This window comes from Gambusia affinis, linkage group LG08, assembly GCF_019740435.1.
Source record: "Gambusia affinis linkage group LG08, SWU_Gaff_1.0, whole genome shotgun sequence".
In the NCBI taxonomy this organism is placed as follows: domain Eukaryota; kingdom Metazoa; phylum Chordata; class Actinopteri; order Cyprinodontiformes; family Poeciliidae; genus Gambusia; species Gambusia affinis.
In genome coordinates this window covers 1,386,473-1,411,903 of record NC_057875.1, presented here as the reverse complement: position 1 = coordinate 1,411,903, position 25,431 = coordinate 1,386,473, and the positions used below count along the sequence as shown (strand labels likewise).

The following is a 25,431-nucleotide window of genomic DNA, read 5'->3' as shown; positions in this document are numbered from 1 at the left end:
TGTCCTCATATATTGTCTTATAAATATTGAAGGTTGTGTCTTTGGGACTAAAAGATGTTTTAAACTCTAAGTTAGAGTTGACACTATTGCTCTTGTCTTTTGCAAGATTCCTAATAAACATGGTGCTAAAATTAACACTATTTCACGCCCAGCAGTAGCTACTTTGTCACAGGAAGCTAGATCTACTGATCGGACTAGAGATGGGCCGGCACTGGTAGCTGACCAGTCTCAGCATGCTGGTCACTAACTTCTCCAAAGTTAACAGTATCAGTCTCCTTCTCATTTGCCAGCGGCCGTTGCTTAGTTACCAGTACCAGCCCATCATTATTCAGATCTTTGGACTGGATCTGACCTCCTGCAATAAGGAAGTAGCCACCACTGCAGTAGTTCTAGTTTTGCCAATAATCCTGCGCTATGCTTTTAGTGTTTGAATTACATTTTTTCCACAACATGCTGCACAGAGGAACTTTTCACCCATGTTATGCACACATTTCTGGTGACTCTCCACCACATTCCAGTTGTTTAGAGACGCAGCTGGTCTGGAGCAGCATCATGTGGAGCATCCTGGCTGCACAAAGCCAGTCAGGTGGCATGCTGCAGGTGGGGCAGACACGCCGTGCTGCATCTGCAGAGGAAAGTTTATGTTTGTTCACATTTGGAAAAATACAGATTGTTCATATTTAGAGTTTCCACTTTTATTCTGGTAAGGAATCAGGATATTTCATTAAACTTGCAGACTAGGTGGCGCTGTATTTACTTCACAACAATCTGATTCCTCTGGAATATGAAGCCAGCTGAACTGGACCGATGTTTGATCTGCTGTCCTTTTAATGCAGGAGAGACACTGCTACAGCAGAACAGCAGGAGTTTAATGAACAATTTCATTTTCTTCTTGACAAAGGATCATATTTTAAAAATCAATTTATGTAGATTTAATTTATAAACTGACTGCCTTATTTCATGCATTTATGCCTTTAAATATGTTTAACTTGACTTCTCTTTCCTCTGATTCAATTTTTATCCCACATAATAAAAATGTGATGAATTGCATGAGGAGAACCCCCCCCACACACACACACACCCACCCACACACACTTCCACCTTTTCTCCACCCATTTCTCCTTGAGCTAATTACGTGTGTAAATTGTGACTACCACAGGGAGATTACAACCTTGTTCGCTCGGTTTGTTATCACTTGTCATGTGTCATTTATCAAACTTGTAATTACAACACCTCCGCTCGGCTTTTGCTGCAGCTTCTTTCTCACAGGGGGGCTCATTAAGCAAATTGTAGCCATCATTGTCTGAAAGGAGAGCATGATGGGCGTGCTGCTCTGTCAGAGGAGCAGGAAACATTGGACAAGGCCTCTCCGTCTCTGTGAGGACTCCTGGAGAGACACGCACCCTCCCTGACCCCTGACCCCTGCTGGCAGACCCAGCAGCCATTCACACACACAGCTTGTGGCTGATGAAGCAGCATTGGGTTAGGTCATGCAGACTCATCCCACCCAAAGGGCTGATCCAATGCTGCCGCCTAGAAGGAGAAACCTAATGTCCACATTTGAAATACCTTTAAACGTGGATGTATCGAACGCTTTGCCCTTCTGGCCCTGATCCTGGCAGCAGGAGCAAACAGAGCCTCCCAGACCCGTCCTCTTTCTAAACTCTTCCTTTCTTCCTGTAGTGTTTTTTCCTGACCGTTGATGTCGAGCCGTTCTCCAGTTGTAAAGGCAACAACTCTCAGAGCTGTGCTGTGATGACCGTCCTGCTCAGATCTTTAATTAAAATACAGATTGATTTGATTCAGTTCAGCTAAAAATACTTTAAATTTCCCAGAGGGACAGTAAATGTTCCCAATTAAATGTTGCAGCTCATATCATAAAAGTATCTTCAGAGAGTTGTTGTGGATGATGATGCTAATCCAGTAGCAGTCAGTCCTGCAACAAATCTGAAGAGGCCCCTGACTGAAGACCATTTCTGTATGACGAGATCAATATTTTTAGCTAGCACTGCTAATCCACTTCTTTAGTTCTCTATCTGCTGTAGAGAACTACGGCCACCTTGAAGAACCTCCGGTTCCTCTCTGGATCCATGAATCCCAGAATCTGTTTTCTCTCTGTTGCTTTTCTTTGGTTGTTGGAGCAAACTAGTTGTTTTAAATTTGGTCCATCCAATAAATCCAGCTGGTCAATAAAATGTGAAGTTGGCCAGTAACCAGACGGTTCTTTGCTCCTTTTCTGTTCTCACAGCAGGTCTTGATGCTCAATTCCAATTTGTTTTGCTGAAATACATTTTTTTTCCTGTTTATTCATTCTAATGATTAAATGAATCAGACTTCTTTGTGAGTCAGTGTACTGTTGGTCCAGTTTGTGACGTGTTCACTGACTCAGACTGCTTTCATTACTTCATTATTATCATCTTCAAACATTGTTTAGATTTATTCTGGCTTCTCCTGGAGCAGAAATCTGCTGCACGTCTCACATCAACGTAAAAATTGGATAAAATGCAACATGACCTTCACACTGCAGACGCTTTGAATGCTATCAAGAACAATTTGGTTCCATGTGACACAAATTGGATTTTTTGGTGGTGAAAAGATCAGAATTGTTCCATTCAGACTAAATGAAAAAGTCAGATTTGGTCTCATCCTCCTGCTGTTCAATGCGCCTTCATTTCTGGTTTGTGGCAGTCATGTGATCACGTTTTCTGACTGTTATTGGAAACAAAAATGAAATATTGTGTTTTCTGCTTGTAGAATGCAGAGGATCATATTTATGGATTGTGTTTTGCTAATTTAGCTACTGATTATAGTCATATATCAACGTTTTCCTGTTTTTCTCTTCCCAGTCGAGCCATTAAGACCAATCAGGACCTGCTTCCGGAGACGCCCTGGACCAACATCTTTTACGATGACTTCTGGGGAACCTTGCTGACCCACAGCGGCAGCCACAAGTCCTACCGGCCCCTCTGCACCCTGTCCTTCCGCCTGAACTATGCGGTGGGCGGCCTGGAGCCCTGGGGCTACCACGTCGTCAACGTGGCTCTGCACGGCGCCGTGACCGTCCTGTTCACCTCTCTGGCCCGCCTGCTGCTGGGCGGGGGGCCGTGGAGCCTGCTGGCTGGCCTGCTGTTCGCCTCCCACCCAGTCCACACCGAGGCGGTGGCAGGCGTGGTGGGGCGGGCCGACGAAGGCGCCGCCCTGTTCTTCCTGCTGTCCTTGCTGTGTTACGTCCGACACTGCGGGCTGCGGGGCCGCGCCGGGCCCTGGCGGCTCGCAGCGTGGCTCCTGAGCAGCCTGGCCTGCGCCGCCTGCAGCATGTTGTGGAAGGAGCTGGGAGTCACCGTCCTGGCCGTAGCAGCTTTGTACGACGTCTGCGTTTTCCACAGACTCAAACTGAGACAGACCATTCTGCTGCTTTACAAGGTAAAACTCTTTGCTTCTGCCTCAGGGGGGAGGGAGGTGGATCACACAGAGGTGTGTTCGCAGTGCTGCTTCATTCTGAGTGTGTGAACAGCTGCGTCCTTCAGGGATCACTGGCTGCTTTCATTTGTTTGGAAAAAAAGCAAACAAACCTGAACAAGCAGAACAGCACTGATGGTTTACAGCTCTTCACTTCTGGAGGCTGATATGAGAGGAATATCTTTATGTCTGGTATGCAAACAAACAAACAGCTTTTCAGAATAAAAGCATGACAAAATTATATCTGAATCTTTTCGGCACTTTATCTGCAGGACAAAAAGTGTTGATGATATTTAGTGATATTTATCTGGATATGGTTTCTATCCAGGTTCAGTTTCTGTTTCAATATGGGCCAATCATATTAATGAATGTAAAATATTGCCTTAATTACATCAGATTAATTAGAATCCAAACAATCAACACAACATCCAAAATAACAGAAAAGGAAGGCAATAAAATATTATAGGGAAAAATATTTTAAGATATCAATATGAAAGGCCTCGTGTCTTTTGAGATGCTTCTAAATTGATATTTGCCATAAAATATTCATTGAAACAGGAAGTTCCTAAAAGGTTCTTTAAGCTTCCCCTTGAAGCAGAGATAAGTGGCGCTCTCTCTAACAGCTGATGTGTTCCAGCTCTGCATCCTTTAACTGATAAAACATTCTGTGAAAATGAATGTTTACTGAAGCTCACAGTCTGCCCTGGAGCTCCACCTCCTCCCATTTAAACCACTTTGCTTTTAAAAAAAGCCTCAGAACAAGACCTGATGGATTATTAACGACACTTTCTCAGTTAGCAACATAATGATGTAAAAATCCTATTTGCATTTATGTTTAAAAGTGTAAGTATGCCTGAGGAAAACCAGAAAATGATGCAAATCAGGTTCACACAACGACTAAATCTGTAAATCATGGTTCCACCTCCGGCCTGTCGGGCCACATTATCGTCTCTTATTGTATTTTAAAAACTTCCCCTTAAAAGGTTTCTTGCTAAATTATTAAAAGTGTTTTATTATCCAGCACCAGATGAGACAACAAGACTTCAAACTTGAGTCGGCGTTCAGTCGGAAATATGAAAACCTTTGGATTTGTTAGTTAAGTCTTTCTTTGACTTGAGAGTCAAATATTTACAATATTTAGAAAATACTCTAAAAATGTGTGTTGAATGATTGCAAATATTTCTTGAGAAGAACATTTTATAGATTTGCAGTCGTTGTTTCTGACTTGTGCATTATTAAAATCATTCAGCAGATCTCAGAATATGAATCATAACATGCAAAATAGTTGAAGTGTTTCTGTTCTTAATGGATGGTGCATATTTTAGATATACGTGTTGTAGAAGCTGCTGTTTGCATGAAGCTTGTAGCTTTTCCTGTGTGTGTGTGTGTGTGTGTGTTTGCGTGAGTGTGTGTGTGTGTGTTACTGTGAGTGTGTGGCTTCATGCTTTTACTACATATTCAACAAAAGAAAGGAAAGAAAATAAAGCATTTTTCTGGAGAATTAGCTGAAATAACAAAATGTGATGGCTGTTTTGTAACTCCTTGTTGCCGTAGCGCCCAGTCTGTTCAGAAGACCTTTTCCCCCATAAGCACCTGTCAGAAGCATTTTCCATTTTCTGCCTGTTTGTTGGGCCATCCACATTTTCCCCCAACATATCAGATCCAACAAGATGGCTGCCCAGGCTGCTGTAAACCAGCCAATGGGAACGAGCGCTGAGAACAGATATCAGGAAAACAATCATGATTAATCGATTATCGAAATAAAAAACAACTCATTTAGCAATTGATTAATCATTTACTCGAATATACAAATTCTAAAAATGACCATTTGCTGAAGGAACAGGAAAGTAATTCAAAAAAGTAAAAAAGTGTACAAAAAAAATCTATATTTTTTATATTTAAAATGAAAAACCTTCATATTTCATTTCTTAATCTAAATATTCCTCATTATATTTTATATTTGTTCACTCGTGTTGCAACTTGTAATTTTGCAGATGTTTAACTAAAATGTTAAAAGCTCACTCACTCATATCTTTAAAGTTGTATTTATGGTAAACGGTGATGATTGGTTATGACTGCAGCATCAACAAAGTTCACCAAGATTAGATCTCAAATGAAAGGGTGAATAAAATTACACCCAATCAGTCTGATCTACCCAAAGACCAAATGTCAGTTATGATCATCAGTTCTGGAAACACTGCTGCTCTCTTCCATAAAGGGGGAGATGACACACTGTGTGAGTAGTCCTTTCATTTTGGAGATCTCCCTCCTCCTCTGGGAGAGAAAGTAGTTAAAGCAGAACATTTCTAAAGTTAAAATGTGACGCAGTTTGGTCCCAGTTAGAAAACCTCCATCAGACTCAGTCATGCTAACTTCCTGTTCCAGTGAGCGAAGCAGAGAGACGCTGGTCACATGGAGGAGTGTTTGTGAACCACACGGCTGATGATCCGTCTCTGCTGCACATTCAGAGCGTTTTGCTTTCTGCCTGTCGGTGTGAGATCTGGCAGCTCTTCTGGAATCTAACTAGCAACACTTAGCTAATTGTTTGATTAAAAAATGCATTTGCATCAGGCAACGAGATTCATCTGGAGAACTTTGAGTAGATTTGTCCTTTAAACATCAGGTCCTAAAATATGAAAAAATGCTGAGGTTTTTTTGGTGAACAGAATCAAACTCTGTAAAATCTCTATGGGTGGAAATGTTTCTGATTTCTCCTAACCAGAGTGATAAAGCCACTGACTTTATAAAATCTGAATGTTGTTATCATGTACAATATTTCACAGTAACACCATCAGCTGTTAGCAGTTCTGCTGATCCACCTTCTTTGCTTTTGCTCCTCTTTAAATTGACGATGGAGTCGGGGAAGAGATGGTTGAACTTCCCCCTTCTCTCTCTCTCTGCATCCATGAAGCCTTTTCAGCTCCTCTGGGATTTGGGGTCAAAGTTCAGTCACTGACATGCTAATCAGTGTACCTTGTTGCCATGGTTATGCTTTAAAATAACTGTCTGAAAGTAAAAAGCAAAAAACAAAACTCACAGTAGAACCAGAGAGAATAATTGACGGAACAGCAACGATTGGACCAGAAAATCCTGAACAAACGTCTGGAAAACAGAAGAGAAAAAAACCAGCAGAGCGGCTCCAACATGCTGCCACCGGGACGATGCTGAAAGTCTTGATCCAACGACAGTACAACTATGAATAAATCTAAGTTATATTTAGTTTAGTTTTAAAAAGCAGCAGCTCCCTCCTGCTGTAGGTTTTATGTTTGGTTTGAGTCCAGTCCTGTCCTGTACAGCTAATAGTTTTCTTCTATTAGCTCTTTCCACATTATGTGGACAAAAGAGTGTGATTATGTTGTTTACTCAGATAGACCTTTACTACGCTGATTCCCTCCAGTTTGCAGCTTATTAACCCCGTCATGGCCGCGTGCTGCTGCGAACTCAGGCAGAGAGTTGATGGAGTTGAAATGTAGCATATTGATGCCATAATCATGCTTAATGTGTAAAACAGGCTCTTTATGAGGCTCTCTCCTGCACAGCGTTAGTTAATAGGCTCCTTTTCTATGCAAGACGCTGAAAGTCGATCAGAGCTCTTAATTTAGCTGAGGAACACACGCAGTCAGATGGTGTTTAGCAGATACAGAGCTCTGTTCTGCATCTCTAGCAACCAGTAAAATGAATGTTAAAAACATGGAAATGACCCTGAATGAAAGAGCTGATAGGAAAACAATTCCTGTGTAAACGCCTCCAGGAAAACTCTGCTCTGTGCATTGCCTCTTGTCTCTGGAGTTCAGCATACACTGTTCCTTTGTCTAAAGTCACAGTTTTAACTGGGGGCAGAATATGTTTGTGATTTCTGGAGCGTTCAACATCAGCCGGAGTCCTGAGGGGCGGACACTTCCAACACGACCGCGGTGAAACTTCTGGAAACGCTCTGCTGAAACGTAACGCTCTGAAACCGTAAACTGGAGGAAGCAGCTTTATCTTGCTGATGTCGCTTCAGCTCCATCCATTCCTTCATTGCTGTAAAGACTTCCGTGGAAACTCCAAATATTCCTCTGTAATCATCAAAGTGCACAGAAGAAAAATAATTCCCAGATCTGGGACGAGACCCAGCTGGCCCTGAGAGGAAGTCAGGCTGCATCTTTTCTCACCTCCTGTTTTCTGTTTGCACTTCTCCCGTTAGTTCAAGGTCACTGCTCAGGGTGTGTGTGGGTGTGTGTGTGGGTGTGTGGGCGTGTGTGTGTCTGTGGGATGCAGCTGATGGAGTTTACGTAGGTGAAGAGCTCAGGTGTTTCAGAGCGGGTCGTGTCCAGAGAGGCCAGACCTCAGGAACTCTGGAGAGTCTGAGAGCCGACAGAGTTCCAGATGTGAGATGTTGCAGTTTCTCTGCAATATATTTTCATCACATGGATGTTAATCAGCGGTGTCCAAAGTGTGGCTGGGGGGCTGTCTGTGGCCCTCTGGATAATTTTGTGTGGCAGACATGATCTGTAAGCAGAGGTCCAATTTTTTATTAATTTTACAGACCAACGATCTGTAATTTTATACCATAAAATTACAAAAAACGTTTGGTGCAACACAAGTTTCTTATTGATTGACCAGATTTCTGCATTTGTTGCTATTTTGTAATATTATGTTACCACAAACATCCAGAAACTCTTTCTCAGATTTGGGCTGAGAAAACAATCACCCACAAAAACATCAGCAAACTATTTTGTTTGCTTCAACAAAATCCTGCATCATTTGAGCAGATAAATTAGTAAATATCATGATTTTTTGTGTTGAATAATAATAAACGCCCTGCAGTATCATCCTAGAAGCCCAGAACAAATGACAACCAGCGTTTAGAAGCGGTAGAGGGAAACCCAGCCAGGCCGTCCGTTTTACCTGCGGCTCCACAGATGCTCCTTCCTGCTCTAATGGTTCCTGTCACTGCGTGATAGATTGAGCCCAGTGGGCTCGGCTCGCGCCCCCTGCCCTCACCCACCTGCCTCTCTCCTGGGATGCTGACTGTGTGGAGGACGCCTGCATGGTGTCAACCTGCTGAGTCTGGGTGGACCATGCAGGACAGCAGGTCACTGTCTGGAGGAACTTTATAAAATATGATTGAATTTCAGTAACACATCATTCCAGTTGATCCTAGTTATCAATCAGTTCATTAAGTTCTTTTTATTATTCAAATTATTTAAAAAAAGTTTCTGAGGAAACAGAGCATCGAGTCGTTGACTTACAACATTCACTCCTCCTGACCAGCAGGGGGCGACGCAGACGATCACTTTCACTTACAGCAATCCCTCATACAGAGCATGCATGTGGCGACAGTAGAGAGGAAAACCTCTTCTTTAACAGGAAGAAACCTCCTGCAGAACCAGAACCAGAACTGGGCTCAGGACCAGAACCAGAACCGGGCTCAGGACCAGAACCAGAACTGGGCTCAGGACCAGAACCAGAACCAGGCTCAGGACCAGAACCAGAACTGGGCTCAGGACCAGAACCAGAACCGGGCTCAGGACCAGAACCAGAACCGGGCTCAGGACCAGAACCAGAACCGGGCTCAGGACCAGAACCAGAACCGGGCTCAGGACCAGAACCAGAGCCAGACTCAGGACCAGAACCAGAACTGGGCTCAGGACCAGAACCAGAACCGGGCTCAGAACCAGAACCAGAGCCGGGCTCAGGACCAGAACCAGAACCGGGCTCAGGACCAGAACCAGAACTGGGCTCAGGACCAGAACCAGAACCGGGCTCAGGACCAGAACCAGAGCCAGGCTCAGGACCAGAACCAGAACCGGGCTCAGGACCAGAACCAGAACCGGGCTCAGAACCAGAACCAGAACCGGGCTCAGGACCAGAACCAGAGCCAGACTCAGGACCAGAACCAGAACCGGGCTCAGAACCAGAACCAAAACCGGGCTCAGGACCAGAACCAGAACCGGGCTCAGAACCAGAACCAGAACCGGGCTCAGAACCAGAACCAGAACTGGGCTCAGAACCAGAACCAAAACCGGGCTCAGGACCAGAACCAGAACCGGGCTCAGGACCAGAACCAGAACCGGGCTCAGAACCAGAACCAGAACCGGGCTCAGGACCAGAACCAGAACCGGGCTCAGAACCAGAACCAGAACCGGGCTCAGAACCAGAACCAGAACTGGGCTCAGGACCAGAACCGGGCTCAGGACCAGAACCAGAACCGGGCTCAGGACCAGAACCAGTCTGCCCAGCTGAGAAGATGGAGCTGAAACAAAAACAGAAACAGAGGAACTGAGAACTTTTGATGTGAAAAGTCTAAATTTAGCAGCAGGAGAATGAGAGCCATTTGGTGTTGGCAGCATCATGCCAGCCGATGCCGTCCTCCAGAAAGGAACCACAGCCAAACCGGGTCAGTACCTGATCTGGTATTAAAGTCTTGAAGACATCTTCAGAGGAAGATTTGGATCCTAATTCTGTTTTTGTTGTTCCATGTCGGGTCGTCATGTGAAGCGTTTCTTACCCAGCAGAGACACTGAGGCAAAAACATGAATGTAGATTTTATCACAGGACGAAGAACTTCTGCTGTTTATCGGTTCTGGTTTCCTTTTTGTGTTGAAAGATGCTGAGATCACTGATGTGGCCATTAGTTCAGTAAGACAACCTGACTGCAGCAGGAACGACGTGCTGTTAACTTCTATGATGCCTTTTTGTAATAAAATAGTTTTGAATCTAACGTTATGATAAACAATCTGTCTAACAAACACACGGGGCTGACATTCTCCGATGAGACGGTTCCAGTATTTCATTTCTGCTCCAGCACATTTTTCTGCCTGGTTTTTTTCCTGTATGTTTTCCATTTCTTATTTAAATGATTTCTGAGCCTCTTCGTGTCACTTTGGATCTGCTGTTGCCTTCTCGCATTACATGCTCCGTTGGTATTCAGAGAGAAAGTGATGCATGAGCAGCCATGCGATGCTCTGAGGCTCTCAGCAGCCCGTGTGAAGAAGCACAGCTGATTTTTCTGGGCCACTCTGATGCAGCCGAGTGTCGCTCTTTGGCAGCCTTTCCCTTCGTCTCAGCGCTCACAGAACAACCGATTGTTTTCTCTTCTTTCTTGTGCAGTTGCTGAGTTGCAGTTTTCTTCCTCAAACATTGGTTGGATTGCTCTGAGTGAAATGTGCGCTGGCCCACGCCCAGGTCTAATTTCTGCTCTGTGACATGTTGGAATGATTATCACAGCAGTGAAGCTAAACCACACGGGACGGTCAGGAGTCATAAACACGGACACAGACGGTGGAAAGATCCTCCTGGAGAGAGAATCTGCAATTGAACGTCTCAGGAGCAGCTTGTTGCGTCATCAAACATCGGACCTGTTAGCCTGACTTCCTGCCACGCCCGTCAGTGTCACGCTGGGAATGTATTATTTAAAAAAAGTTTGAATAATCACATTTAGTTTGTGTTTCGGCATTCTGCTGCAGCTAAAGGAGATAGCGGTGCTTTCTTTCTCTGCCTCCACATCTGGAAAATCTTCTCTTGGTCGTCAGACTTGGCGGTAATCTTCGGACACACCGGTGCAGCATAATAAGTGAGTTATTATGCCCTTGTGTGAATTTGAGTCTGGGTTTGCAGACTTAGAGAAACTTGGGTGGTGTGCCCAGAATACTCCCACAGCATTAAAGGTTTCTTTCATCTCGTTCTGTTCCCGTCTTTCTTTCTCCCCGAGCCGCTCTCTGTTTTCTTACTGGAGCTTTTTTTTCTCTGTGAACATCTTTGATTTACCGTCTTCACTGAAAACTGAGAATTAAAGCAATCCAGCGAGTTGAAAAAGGTTTCTGTGATACTGCATTCACTTTTATGATGATGTTATCTTTTTATTAGCTTGTGCAGGAGATAAAGGGAAGGTTGAACGATTTTCTTATTGTCACAAATGCCTCTTAGTTTTCCACCTGGCCCTGAGATTTTGTTTTGAGCAGTGGAGTGCTCTTATACAAATATTGTAGAAAATCCTATTTAAAACTCAACATATCAAAGGAGTTAGTGAAAAAGTTAAACTTGCGAAACAAGTATTTAAAAAGATTTCTGTCTCCACCCTCGGCAGCCCAGTCTGACAGAACGAATCAATCCCATAAGAAAATTATGACAGAACATCTATCTGCACCGATCTGCTGTTACTCCAACACAACATGACACTGATAAAGATTCACTCCAAATGCTGAAAGGTAAACTGACAGCTGGACCTACTTTCTGAATAATTTGGCTGATATAAATAACACCAAAATAAAGTAGTAATATTACAAGAATAAAGTAATAAAATATTAGTGGGAAAAAGTTGTAATATCACGAGAATAAAGTAATATTATGAAAATTAAGTAATAATGATGGAGACTTGCAGTTATTTTGTGTTTATTTTACTAACATAATGACGTTATTATCATAATATTCCTGTAATGTTGATGACTGTTGCTTGGCAACGTGGCGGGAGCTGCAGGCTGCATCACATCTTCTCCATCTTGGTTCTGATTTTTCTGCAGCCACTGGAAACCATCACATCTCACCAGCAGCCATCTTTGTGCTGCTGGCAGAGTTCCAGTCACGTTCACCTCTCACCCGTAAAAACAGGAAGAAATGTTGTGGTGTCGGTGAGGCCTGGTGGTCAACCTGTAACCAGAGCCACCAGAGAGGAGAAGACGGGAGGATTTCTCCCTCGGACGGTCCACCAGCTCCAGCTTGGACTCCTTCATGCTGCAGGAACTCACCACCGCCTCCACAGAGTAATCCCTGGAATCTCTGCATGCACAGGACCAACTTTGTTTCTGTTGACTTCTCCCCTCCATCCTGTGCGCCACAAAGCCAACCCGCAGCACTAACCTGCTTCATCTTCCTCCTCCTCCGCCTTGAAGCTTGAATCAGCATCCTGTCACAGTAAATTTGCAGTCGTGGTCACACAGTCTACTTGACCCTCAGAGTACAAATAAATGGGGGAAATGAAAGGCCAGAAACGAGACACACTGGGTTTATTTTTCAAACCATTACTGTGGTTTCACTCAATAAATAACTCCTCAGAAACGTCACGGGGTCTGTGTCAACGTTGGTTTTCCATTGTCATTAAGCTCTTATTGCTTGTCTGCTTGACTGATTTGGTTTTCAGAATAATTTAACCCCATAAATCCTGAATGAATTGTATGAAAAAATGTTAGCACTTGTATTTTTGCAGTCAAACCTACATTTAAATAAATTTGAACATTGCACCAACTGGTAGTGTAAATTCAGGTATGGTGGAAACACCTGAATTTACAGGCATGTAAAGTCATTCATAAGGAATGAAGCAGTGTTCAAACGTAGCATGGCATTATTTTTATGTCTTAAATGAAGCCCAACAAATTTACTCTGGGTTTATTTCAAATGTAATAAACATGGAGATGGGAAAGAAAGGGATGTAGAAAAATGTTTGAAGGGAAAGAAAGGAGATAAAAGTAGAGAGACAAAGAAGCTTGGGGAGAAGTCTGCTTCTAGACCTGCAGAAAGAGACAAAACCAAACTGAGAAACCATGGCAACAAGCAACATATGCATGTATAATAACTACACAGATTTCATGTGTCAACTTTCCTGTGTCCTCAGGTGACCCCAGGGTTCTGTCCTGGTGCTCTTTTCCTTTCATCACTGACATCCTCCCCTTTGCCAATATTTCCTGTATATTTAGCGTCCATTCCCACTGTTTGGCAGATGACAACAAAACTAAATGTTTCCTCATTGGCACAAACTCCATAAGATCAAAGGGAGACAAATCTTCTCTCAGTCGACAGCTCCGTCGTGTTTCCCTCCCCTCTGACTGAATCTGGACTCAAACTCACCTGTTCAGGTAGCATGCTCACTTTAATGACATGTTTCATCCAATATTTGCACTGGGAGCAAATGAAGACAGGTTTACAGTCTGTTTTGCATTTTTAAAGCTTTCCACTTGATTAGTTTTTATATTTGACATTCTTGTAGCTTTGCAACTCAGCAGAAACCTTTGGAAAACTTTTCTCCTCTCCCTCCAGCTCAGCAGGTAGAAGGTCAACTCTCAGCAGCTTCTACTTTCAGACATGTTTGCCAAAAGTTTTCTGCTCTTCCCCACATATTTCCAGCTCAGGTTTTACTAGCCTCTGAGACCTTGGCCAAGTGGAGAATTTTCCATTGATCATGAGATTTCACTCTTTTTTTCATGGGCTGCTCATATTTTTATCCTGTAGCAAACATTTTACATTCAACCAGACATTTTTTCTCTCCACTGAGAGAAAAAAACAGAAACGTTGCTCTTTTTCTTCCCAGTCTTACATCAGAAACCAGATGTTTACATACACAGTAGCAAAAGAGTCATGATATTTTTATTTCTCATCAAAGTCAGGGACAGTAATCTGGATTTTTGGAGACATGTCCCTTAGTCCAGTGTTTCCCAATTCCAGTCCTCGGGGCCCCCTGCTCTGCATGTTTTAGATGTGCCTCTATACTGATTCAAACGATTGCATGACATCTTCTGCAGCCACCAAATCCTGCAGGAGCCTGTTAATCACCCAAAGATTCAATCCACGTGTGGCAGAAGGGAACACCTAAAACATGCAGGCAGGGGGGCCTGAGGACTGGAATTGGGAAACACTGCTTTAGTCTGATAAAATTAAAATTAAAGTTTTTGAACATAATGATCATCTTTAGATTTAGAGTCAAAAAGAGAGAAGCTTGCCAGCCTGAAAATGTTTTCCCATCATGATGTGATTGTGTTTTGCTACAAGAGGGACTGGTGCAAACAAGCATGGACTTAAATGACTCTTCCAATCAGTTTCAGACGTTCAAGACGACCATGTCTTGATTCTCTACTGAGATTTCTCTGTATGGAGGAACAAACAAAAATTCCAGCAAACATTTGGCAAAACTTGACAATGAGGGAAAATGTTTCTTATTATTTTAGCTTTACCAAACAGAAATATGTTTGCAAATCCCAACTGACCTAAAACCAGCAAAGCTTAGCCTGAATAAATGTTAAAATAGGAAAAAAAAGTCAGTTTTTTCATACAGTTAACAGTCCATTAGAGGAGGGCCCCTGGTGACCCCTAAGTTAAGAACCCTTTGCTTAAACTTTAAGAGAGCAACTTTTACAGCGTCACTCTGCCTCGTCCACAGAGTGTTTTAGGGCCGGAGGCTCAGCGAAGCGAAGCAGGAAGCTGGAATGTTGAGTGAAGGTTTTGAAAGAAATGAATCCCACGTTGGTCCAATGATTATGGTTAATAAAATCTGACCAAGACAGCATAATCTGGCTTGTTTTACAACATGTCGGTTGGAAAGTTTCATACTCAGATGTATTTGCTTTAGTCATTTGGGTGTAGGCTCTTCTGTTTTTTCCACTGTAGGCCTTTAGACATCAGAGCAGCAGTAAAAAAAACAATATTTACCGGTCAATTAAATAATTGGTTTTATTTCCAATAAATCTCTGGTGATTATTGGTTATTTTCCAGTGATTTTGTCCATCAGACTCGGCTGTTTGTGGACCAGCCAGATGAACCGACTAGACGGTTTCTGAAGGGTTCACATGAGTTAAAGTTTGGTCCTGAGCAGGTCAAGGTTGGGTTTCTGAGGTTTCACCTCGTGACCTTTTGCTACTCAGCTCAGCTTCGTATCCTAAACTGATCCATGTAGTTTATCTGTTCAACTGTAAATATTTGAGTTGAATTTTGGATCATTTTCTGTGAAATTTGTTGTACATTTCAATAGATTCTGAAAGATTTGTTCACTTTGAATATTTTATAAGTTGGTTTAAACATTTAAGCCAGCTAAATGCACCCAGTTTAGTCTTGTGACTAAACTGGTCATCCATTGAAACGGGAGAAAAGTGCTGCTCTCTGGTCATCGTGGCAACAAAATTCCACTTGGTTGAACCGGAAAATTCAGTTGGTAAAAGTTTGAGAGCCCATCGTGAGCCCAGCATCAGCTAACGTAGAAGCACTGAGAGTAAGAGAAGTATTCTGGTAGACAGAGGTGGGCACATCTCCACTAATCCAGTGGAGCTAGCTTTCCATCTTTTGCTAACTTTTAATACACTTGGCTTCCCCATAGTGCAATTTTCTAAATCATTTATAAATTGCTAAATTTCTCTGCTGTTTTCTCAAGTTTCAGTTCGATAAAGTTCAACATCTTTATTGAAGTTTTGATTGGAAAGAATTCTTCTAGAAGTTAAACATTTATATTCATGCTCTTATTTTTAAGAGTGTGAAGAGCCTTCTCTCTGTTTTCTCCCATAAGTTAGCATTTTAGCATGAGCTAAATGCCAAGTTAGTATAGTGTTTTACCATTAGTTCAAAACAATGTTGGTATAAAGCTTTAGCTTTAGCTAAATACCATGTGACTAGTGCTTTAGGGTTAGAGCAGCTAAGCTTTTAGTTAGCCGTCCGTGGTACTGTCCAGATAGTTCTCCAGAATCTGTGGCGTGTTGGACTGAAGCAGTGCAGCTGATAAAACCCTCCTCACTCCTCTCGGGTTCCTGCTTCCACAACTCAGAAATGTTATGGCATCAAAAATTGAACCAATACTCTATTTTGTAGGGGATGATAATTTTCTGATGCATACAGGCATATCTGGAATATTCATGAGTTTTGTCAGAAATGCTATCCAGAACAAACTGTAAATCTTATTAATGAGCAATTTTTATTTTATGTGCCAGCTGCTGGTAATCCTAAACACATGTTGGGAAATTAATAATTAGACTCTTATCTTGTTCAGCTTGCTGGGAATCAGCTTTTCCAGTCAAAGGTAGTCTTCTGTCTCGGAGGATCACACCAGCTGTGTCTGATAAGGAGGAGAGATGGATGGAGAAGTTGCAGTTCGGGCTAGATTAGCTGTTAGCGGTTAGGGAGCAAGGACAAAAGCAGACTTCATATCCATCCATCACCACCTCAGAAAGATTTATGCAGAGGTGGAGGGGAATGTGGCGTGCTTACTAAACCTGAGCTTCCTTTGTGTTTTTGTGTCCCTTCATCTGAAGGCTTTGAAGGCAGTAATGCTGTTTGATTGGTTCCCTGAGCTCATTTTCACTTCCATTACAAGTCTATCAGTGGAAGGCAGGATCTTGATGAAAGAGCCCCTGTAGACAATTGATCTCAGTAATGATGAAGAGGAGGGAAGGGTCAGACGTGCCTTTTCTTTCTCAGGATTCTTGCTCAGGTGCTCACTGGAGTGTGAGCCAGACATGGCTTTGCACTTTGATGGGCTTGTTAGATGTGTTGTGTGATGGATTGCTCTTGGGATACTCTTGAAAACCTGTGTGGCTCACAGCACAGTGGCCAATTATCTTTAAAAAAAACTGTGCATGTTCTCTAAAATGTTTTCTAAACTAATTAAATTTCCACTTTGCTGCAACCTTTGCTCAGAACAAACAAGGTGCTGTTGGAAAAAACAGCCGCAGCTAAAAGAGGCGGGAACGGACTCAAAGCAGGGTTTCCCTTAATTAGCCTGTTTTGCATTTCTCCAAGGATTCTTCATCCGCATGCCAAATAAAGCTTAAATTGTATCAGTTTAGAACTGAATGTGCTGGCAGGATAGAAGAGATGAAAAAAGTGTGTTCTCAAACGTCCCCTGGGGTTGCACTAAACCACTTATTTCAGGCTAAACTGGATTATTGACAAAAGACACAAAGCTGGACGTCTTGCATTTTCATGCATAATGGGGCTGAAGCTCCAGGCTGGTGGTTGAACTGATGGATGTTTAACTGGAAGATGCACAAGATTCATGAGAATTCATGAGAAGATACACATCGGGATTGTGCTTCTGCTGCATCTTGTGCCTCATTACATTCCTGGAACAATGCAGGCAGTCTATTTTTTGCTGTCACCTTTTATTTTTCTTAGAAAGTCGGAGCGTTTGGTGATTTAAGCCTTGAGCATCAACGCTGAGGTCACAGCGACGGACTGAAATGCAATCACAGGGTTGTTTTATGTTTTCACTGAAGCCCAAAATTCTTCTTTTGCACAAAGAAAACCCAAATGTTGAAATGCAGAAGAATTTTAAACAAAACGTGACATGTGGATGCAGTTGGGATGGCAGCGTTTGAGTGTGAGGCGAATCTGGGAAGAGTCAGGATGACATATCTGTTCATCACTGAGCCAAGCTGGAGTGAGCTGGTTCTGGAGTGATTCCAGTGGATCACCAGTGGATCCCGAACAGGCAAACACGCTGGATTCAAATAAAAACGCTGGTTATGGCTTCTCTCATGGTTCTCATCACAGCGGCAGCTGAACGGACCTGCAGAAATGAGTCACAAACTCAGCAGAGATCAGGGTGTTGTGTGATTCATGCTTGGTTTTAGTGAAACGTTTCCAGACTGGTTGGATTCCCCACAGTGAGGTTTCCTGTAAGCTCCTGTTTGGAGCTGCCAGAGGTCCTGAGATCCAGGTGAAAATCTCAGTAAATCTGAGCTGAATGTCACTGCAGCAGGATGATGTCGCTGCAGCAGGATGATGTCGCTGCAGCTGAATGTCGCTGCAGCAGGATGTCACTGCAGCAGGATGTTGCTGCAGCAGGATGTCACTGCAGCAGGATGTCACTGCAGCAGGATGTCGCTGCAGCAGGATGTCACTGCAGCAGGATGTCGCTGCAGCAGGATGTCGCTGCAGCAGGATGATGTCGCTGCAGCAGGATGATGTCGCTGCAGCTGAATGTCGCTGCAGCAGGATGTCACTGCAGCAGGATGTCGCTGCAGCTGAATGTCGCTGCAGCAGGATGTCGCTGCAGCAGGATGTCGCTGCAGCAGGATGTCGCTGCAGCTGAATGTCGCTGCAGCAGGATGTCGCTGCAGCAGGATGTCGCTGCAGCAGGATGTCGCTGCAGCAGGATGTCTGCAGCAGGATGTCGCTGCAGCAGGATGTCGCTGGCGTCCAACGCCGTCCCATCAGCATCTTTGGTGAACTCTGATCGGCCTCAGGTCTCGGCGTTCTGCCGATCGGCTCCACAGGCTCTCTGGTTTTCAACGTGTTTCAAACGAACCGTTTAGATTTCATTTGTAATTTTGAAACTTGACATGGCAGGACATCTGTCTATTTCTCCAGTTTTATTTTAATTATGCATCAACATTTCATCCTTCCTGTTTCTAAGACAATGTGGCTTTTATTGTCTGAACAGAAATATGTGTCTTTTTTTCTTATTTTGTAACATTGAAATAATATTTGACTAAACTGGAGTTTCCATGTGAAATTCAGCAAAAACCAGATTTTTCTTCACTGATTTTGAACAAGCAGTTTATTTATTTACTCACTTCTGTTAACATCTGATTATTAAAATTTTCCACTGAATTTTTTCTGAGAAGAAATCAATGTGAAAGGCTCATCTGGATTCAAACTATGACCTTCTGTTGCTAAGCAACCCGACAGCTTCCTCGCCCGTCTCCATGAAACCCAGAATCACCCAGGGTCGTTTTCAGTCCTGACCTTTCTTCTGTGTGATGTTTGTCATATTTCTATAAATCGTCATGGATACGATGGGCTCCAGCTCCAGAGATTTATCTTTCCGCTTCAGAAGTTGCATAAACAGGCGGTCGGTTCAGGCTGTTGGTTCAGGCTGTTCATGCTGTTGTCATGGCGTTTTCCGGATGTTTCTGGACTCGGTTCCTTCCAGGCGTCAGATCCCGGCGCTGGCAGCGATCATTAGCAGACAGAAGCTGCATTCAAAGGTTAATGATGCCCTCTTTACAGACTCAGTTTATAAATGACAAAGCAATCAATAGTACAGCCCTGAAGCTGTGATGGTTAAAACATCACATCTTCTAGGCCAAACTTTGGGATATTATAATGTAACAATCTTCTAAATGATTAAATATCAGAGAATGAAATGTTTTGACCCCTCTGGAGATTTGAATTCCAGCATTCATTAACCTCCAGTTCATCTTTTTATATTCTTCATCTTCTTTTCCCTTGAGCTCTAAATATAATATCTGAATGTAATTTTCAGAAAGTTTAAACTACGGAGCAGATTGGAAACTTTTGCACGTTTCCTGGTATTTTGGATACTTTGGGGAAGTCGCCTGGTCAAAACATCGGAACAGCTTTCCGCCAACTAGTTATTGAACAGAAAACCACTTTACATATTTCATCAGTATTTCCACGTGTTGGAGGAAGTGTTGAATATCAACTCTGTTCTGATACAGCTGAGCTTGTTTCCTTTTGTCTGCAGACGCCAAGAAGTTAAGAGGAAAAATGATGTGTGTAAAGAAAACATCTGCTGTTCCCTTTTACTGTAAACAATCAGTGAATTGATTCATCATAAATGTTCTGGGTTTAATAAACAGAAGCTGAGCCTGAAGGATCTGATCTGGACTGGAGCTGAACGGTTTGGACTGTCGAGTTCTGTTCACCCAGAGGAGGTTCTGCCTCACACACAAACCTCTCATTTGGACAAAAGTAAAATCAAATCAATTCTGTCTCATTTTTCTGGTGTTTAACAAATAGAAAAAACTGACAATCACAAACTTAACCAACCACTTCATCAATAATCTGGAATCAATACGACTATTAATCCAATTCACTCCAACTTTCAACCATTCGTATTTTGCAGTTTTCTCTCTTGTTCCAATATTTAACTCTAATACCAGAAAAGATTATTCCTACTACATATTTGAAGGAAAATGCAGCTACCTCCATGCTATGCTAGTTGAAGCTCCTGTCTGATGTTTGTTGCTTTGTGTGATCCAGTTTTGTGTTTCTGTGTGTGGCAGAGGAAGAACCACCAGCTGCTGCTGAACGTGTTTCTGTTGGCCGTGTGGGGAGTCGTCTTACTGGCCTGCCGCTTCTCCTGGATGGGCAACAAGCCGCCCAACTTCTCCAACTCAGACAACCCGGCCGCTGACTCGCCTTCGCCCCTCGCCAGAACTCTGACCTTTTTCCACCTGCCTGCCGTCAACTTCTGGCTCCTCCTCTGCCCGGACACGCTGAGTTTTGATTGGTCGATGGACGCCTTACCTCTGATCCGGAGCCTGGCCGACTGGAGGAACGTCCCCACGGTTCTCTTTTACCTCGGATTGTTTTTGCTGGTTTGGTTTGGCCTGTGGATGCGCTCAGCAACCAGGACCAAGGAGACCAATGGGAAAAGCCACCATTACATTAACGGCAGGAATGGGAACAGTAATGGACACAGTTACCACGAACACACAAACAACTCCCACACAGACACCAATAACATTTTCACCCAGAACGGAACCAGCAGCCTCTCAGAGAGCAGGACTTCACTGCCGACCACGCAGAATGTGGTGGCGTTCTCCCTGGGCCTCCTGGCCGTCCCCTTTCTACCTGCTACAAACCTGTTTTTCTACGTTGGCTTTGTGATAGCAGAGAGAGTGCTGTACATCCCCAGCATGGGCTTCTGCCTGCTTGTTGCTGTGGGGCTACGGTCGCTGTGTGTGCGAGTGCGACGCCGGTCCTGCAGGAGGGTGTTGCTGCTCTGCAGCGGCGCCATGCTCCTTCTGTTTGGGATGAAAACTGTGGTGAGGAATCAGGACTGGCAGAACGAGGAGATGCTCTACAAGTCAGGGATCTATGTCAACCCTGCTAAAGGTAAGACTGTCCTGACTCCACTGAAACAATTACTTGGAATAATTGTGATTAATCGATTATTGAAATAACTAATTTGGTAATGAATTGGAGTGTTCAAATTCTGTAAAAAAATATATTAAGCATCTTTTGCTATCCAAACATTAACTCAAAATATATCAGTAAACAGTATTTTTTTAGTTGCAGATTCATCTTTTGCTACAAATGATCAAGAAATGTTATTATATTCTATGCAATAAAATGTTTATGTTCTTATTTTAAAGGAATTGAATTAGTTGTTTATTTGGTTGAACTGAAAATCTGCCAATTTTTAAAAATCAGATTAATCATCAAAATGATCAATTACTAAAACAGTCCTAATCCTTGCCTTTAATTGTTTAAAGTCATTGTTTAAACTAAAGCGCGTCCACAGTTAAACATCTCTGTGTCCAACGCGTCACATTTTGTTGCCTGAGTAACTGGAGGTCTTTCAGCTTTCAGTGTGTTCTTGTCTCCATCGGTTTTCTGCAATACTAAATAATTTAAAGTGAATCTGCTTCAAAATGTCTCCTTCACTCAGGATCACCACAGATCGACAGAGACTTTAGTGCACAGAGTAAATTCTGCATATGGTATTATTCACCTGCCTTCAGTACAGCAGTGAGTTAAAACGGAGCTGTCAGTCTTGATGACGTATTTTCTCCTGCTTTCCTGCCGTTTCCTGCTCAGAAGGCCGTCCTCGCCTGTCCCCGTCTGTCACTTCCAGCCGCCCATAAAATATTCAAAAGGCTTCAAACTAATCAGACGCAGATTTAAACCCAAAGCTAAGTTTGTGGACTTGCTGAGCAGTGAAGCAGGCGCGGGCCTCACGGCGCAGCAGAAGGACACGTTGAGTTTGCTAATTTCCCTTTCAGATTCTGCAGCAGAGCTGAGGCATGACAGCTGTTTGCTTTGGCAGGCCGACACGGTAGCAGCAACGTCCCGCCTTACATTCAACAAAGATAATATGAGATTTGAAGGGAGCCCAACATCACACACACAAACTGTTTGGATTGCTGGAATCCACACAATCTTTTTTAAATAGAAAAAGTGATGCAGGCTGCTAAGAAAACAGATCAGTCTGGATTTGTAGCTCGAATTGTTTTAACTTCTCCTTATTGATGGTTAAAATGCTGATTAGATTCTAAAGACCAGGACAGATTAGCCCACATTTACTGACTGTTTACCGTTATCTTGTCTCTGGCTGCCTTTGTGAGAGTTAAATTATGCATCAAATGTTATCATAAAGATCAGTTTCTCCAGCAGACCAAATATATTCATATGTTTCAGAATTTACATCTGCACCACTTGAAATGTGATCTTCCAAATATTCCATCCAATCAATTATTTCCAATTCTTAAAAAACATGCAATGACACTGAGGTTCATAAATGTAGTAAAAACTTGTTTGTCATGATTCTATAAACAAATCCATCATGCTTTATGATCTTATTTCCTTTTGGTTTCAGCTCTAACAGAGCTAACGTTTCATTTAGCCTTTCCACTAACTTTGAAACGTTAAGCACACTTAGTTTTCTCTAAATTAATTTTTCATCTCTTTCTTCATTCACCTGGGACATTTGTTTCCACTGAAGCTTCAGTATAAATAAAGAAAAACTTGTTTATCATCAGAGTAACATGCCTGGATTATAAAACTGATCAGAAAAATAAATAACTGATTGTGCAAAACAAAATCCGACACCAACAGCAGGTCTGAGAGGCAGGATGTTCTGTGAAAGGTTGGGATCTTTTAGTAATAACTTTGTGGAGATTAGGTCTTATTGCCAAATAAAATCAGAGTTTACATAAAGTACATATTCTACATGCAGCCTTATTGTGTTTTTATCTACATTTATTTTACACTAATTAAGGATCTTTTATGAACTTTTCTCCTGTATTCAGTGTAAAAACCAAACATCCCCTGTCAGTCTCTGTTCCTTGCTGTTAACTGCAGTTCATTCGGCTCTTCAGTGGCGCTGCGGTGGTCTTCTTTCAGGCTCAGTCTCTGGAAAACAGTTTCTTCTTGCATGCCGCTCCCCTGCAGAGCCATTTGTTGTGTGAAATCACCAGCTGCAGCAGAACTGCATCGTTTTAGAGGTTAAACCTGAGATAAGAAACTGCTTAACAAACTTAAGATTATTACAGAAGGTCCTTCCTGTTTTTAACAAAGTCTTCATCATTTAGCATTTAGCTAACCTTTTGCTCTGTGACCTGTCAGCTTGGGGCAACCTGGGAAATGTTTTGAAGAGCCAGGGGAAGATGGATGAGGCTGAGCAGGCCTACAGAAACGCTCTGTATTACCGCAGCAACATGGCCGACATGCTGTATAACCTGTGAGTATGTATTTTCATAATTGTGCCGTTTGGGTTTATTTTCCTCTGGTTCTTGTGGATGTCAGTGTTTCAGTAAAGTGTCTGCAGAACTGGAGTCGCAGTGCTTTGATCCCAGCTGTTCTCTCTGAGAAACTGCCCTCTTGTCTTCTATTCCCCATCGTGTTGTTGGGCTGACAGGAGTATTAATGATGCCGATTTAGTCAAAGAGGAAATGTAGAACACCAGGATTCCTTTGATTCCCTCTCTTATCAGCTGCTTTTGTCTCGATTTGGAGCTTTAGCTCTGCACACTGCCTGCGTTGAGCTGTAAACCGTCTCACATGTCGTCCTGGTTTCTCTTTGTCTGCTCCAGCGGTTTGCTGCTGCAGGAAAGCAACAAGTTCTCCGAGGCGCTCCACTACTATAAGCTGGCCATTGGGAGCCGGCCAACGCTGGCTTGTAAGTACAGCTCTTGTCTTTTTATTGACAGCCTCCAGCCCTGGTGGTTGTGGCTGTGCCGTGTCCAGGCAACAGTGAACAAAGGCTGTGGTTATGTAAAGGGAAGTAATGGATGGCAGAGGGCAGCGGGTCTACTGAACATTCAAGCACAGCTGTGTGACCAGCTCTCTGAGCTCCGCGTATGTCAACAGATCAAGCGAATGCATGATGTCATTCACCATGAATTCGGCCGCGGCGCTCTCTCTCTCTCTCTCTCTCTCTCTCTCTCTCTCTCTCTCGCTCTCTCTCTCTCTCTTTCAGCTTTCTCACCTTCTTCTCCGTTATTCCAGGCTTCAATCAGGGACAGATAAACAGAGTCCTGGACGTCTCGTCCTTCCTCCACCGCAGTAATTGAACATCTAATCAAGCTTACGATAAAACTGGGAAATTCTAATTCAGCAATTATCCAATCTGCAGTAGCCGATAGCAGTTAGTTAATTACCCCAAGCTGCTGACATTTTGAACGCAGAATGTTAATGCGACCGTGTTCTTTCCAAGGTTACACCATCACTCACTGCCTAATTGTGAGCCAACTAGGGCACATTGTTCTCTTTTTATTCAGCCCACATCTTTTCTCTGATTAGACAAAAACATTTTGTTTGGAAGCGTTAAAAATGTCTTCCTTTTGTCAGGTTTCCACAGGTGCTTGAAGGCCTTGAAAATACGTGAATTTTTCAAGGTTTAAAGTCCTTGAAAGAGGACAGCCTAAATCTGAAAAATGTTATTTACAGTTGAACCAGATATTTTTTCACACTTAAGTTAAATCACACTAAACTTTTCTTGTTTTATGTTTGTTAGAATTACCAAAATTATTTCCATTTGCTAAATGCTAGAGAACTTAGTAAGAACATTTTTTATTTTGTTTTCAGAATATTTATTATTCCTAATGGCTCAGTCACTTATTGATCTGTGTAAATAAAGGAAAGGTTGTTTTATGTTTTATACACTAAACAAAGTTATTGAAATTGGGTGATTTTATTTTTTTTTTCTATAAACTTTGCGTTTTGTTTTCGGACCCTCAGGTGAGAGAGGGAGATATTTCAAAACATAAAACAATATTTATTTTTGTTTATCTCCCTGTGGATGAATGTAAAATATTACCACCCAAAATGATTAATATCAGTAATAAATTCTGTCATATAGTGAATTAAAACATTCTGTGCTCATTTGTGTTTTGGTGCTGGAAAAGTATGAAAACTTACCTTGAAAATTCTGGAAAAGTGCTTAAATTTTACTGAAAAACTGTTTCATCTTTCTGTGTTTTATTCGTTCTTCTTCACAAAGGAAAGTGTTTTTACTGCAGAATCAAGAGGAACAGATAGAAAATGAGCAGGATGAGATAAAAACAGCAGAAACCTGTTTAATTCCCAACCCGTTTCCTTTACCTTCATGATGCTGTTACTGTCTTGAAGAGCCTGGCAGATTGATCCGATGCATCCAGTTTATTTATTCTAACCACCAGGCTTTTTGAAGAGGAAGGTCCTCTGAGACTAATTACTCACCAGCAGATATTGATCAGAAGATCCCGTCTTTGTCAGACGTTCAAGTGCCTCCAGAAAACTCGGCATAAAGTCTGCAAACTACTAGAAAAGATGGAAGAACTTCAGC

At 42.7% G+C, this 25,431-nt stretch overlaps 1 protein-coding gene across 1 annotated transcript in view; it reads left to right on the top strand.

Moving 5' to 3' along the window:
• tmtc2b (transmembrane O-mannosyltransferase targeting cadherins 2b) overlaps positions 1 to 25,431 on the top strand; it is an 88,478-nt gene that overhangs the window by 38,479 nt on the left and 24,568 nt on the right. The window contains exons 2-5 of the mRNA XM_044124689.1: positions 2,847 to 3,423; positions 20,166 to 21,000; positions 23,233 to 23,347; positions 23,699 to 23,784. Of these exons, the coding sequence (XP_043980624.1) occupies positions 2,847 to 3,423; positions 20,166 to 21,000; positions 23,233 to 23,347; positions 23,699 to 23,784 (1,613 nt within the window). The remainder of the gene's footprint in view (positions 1 to 2,846; positions 3,424 to 20,165; positions 21,001 to 23,232; positions 23,348 to 23,698; positions 23,785 to 25,431) is intronic.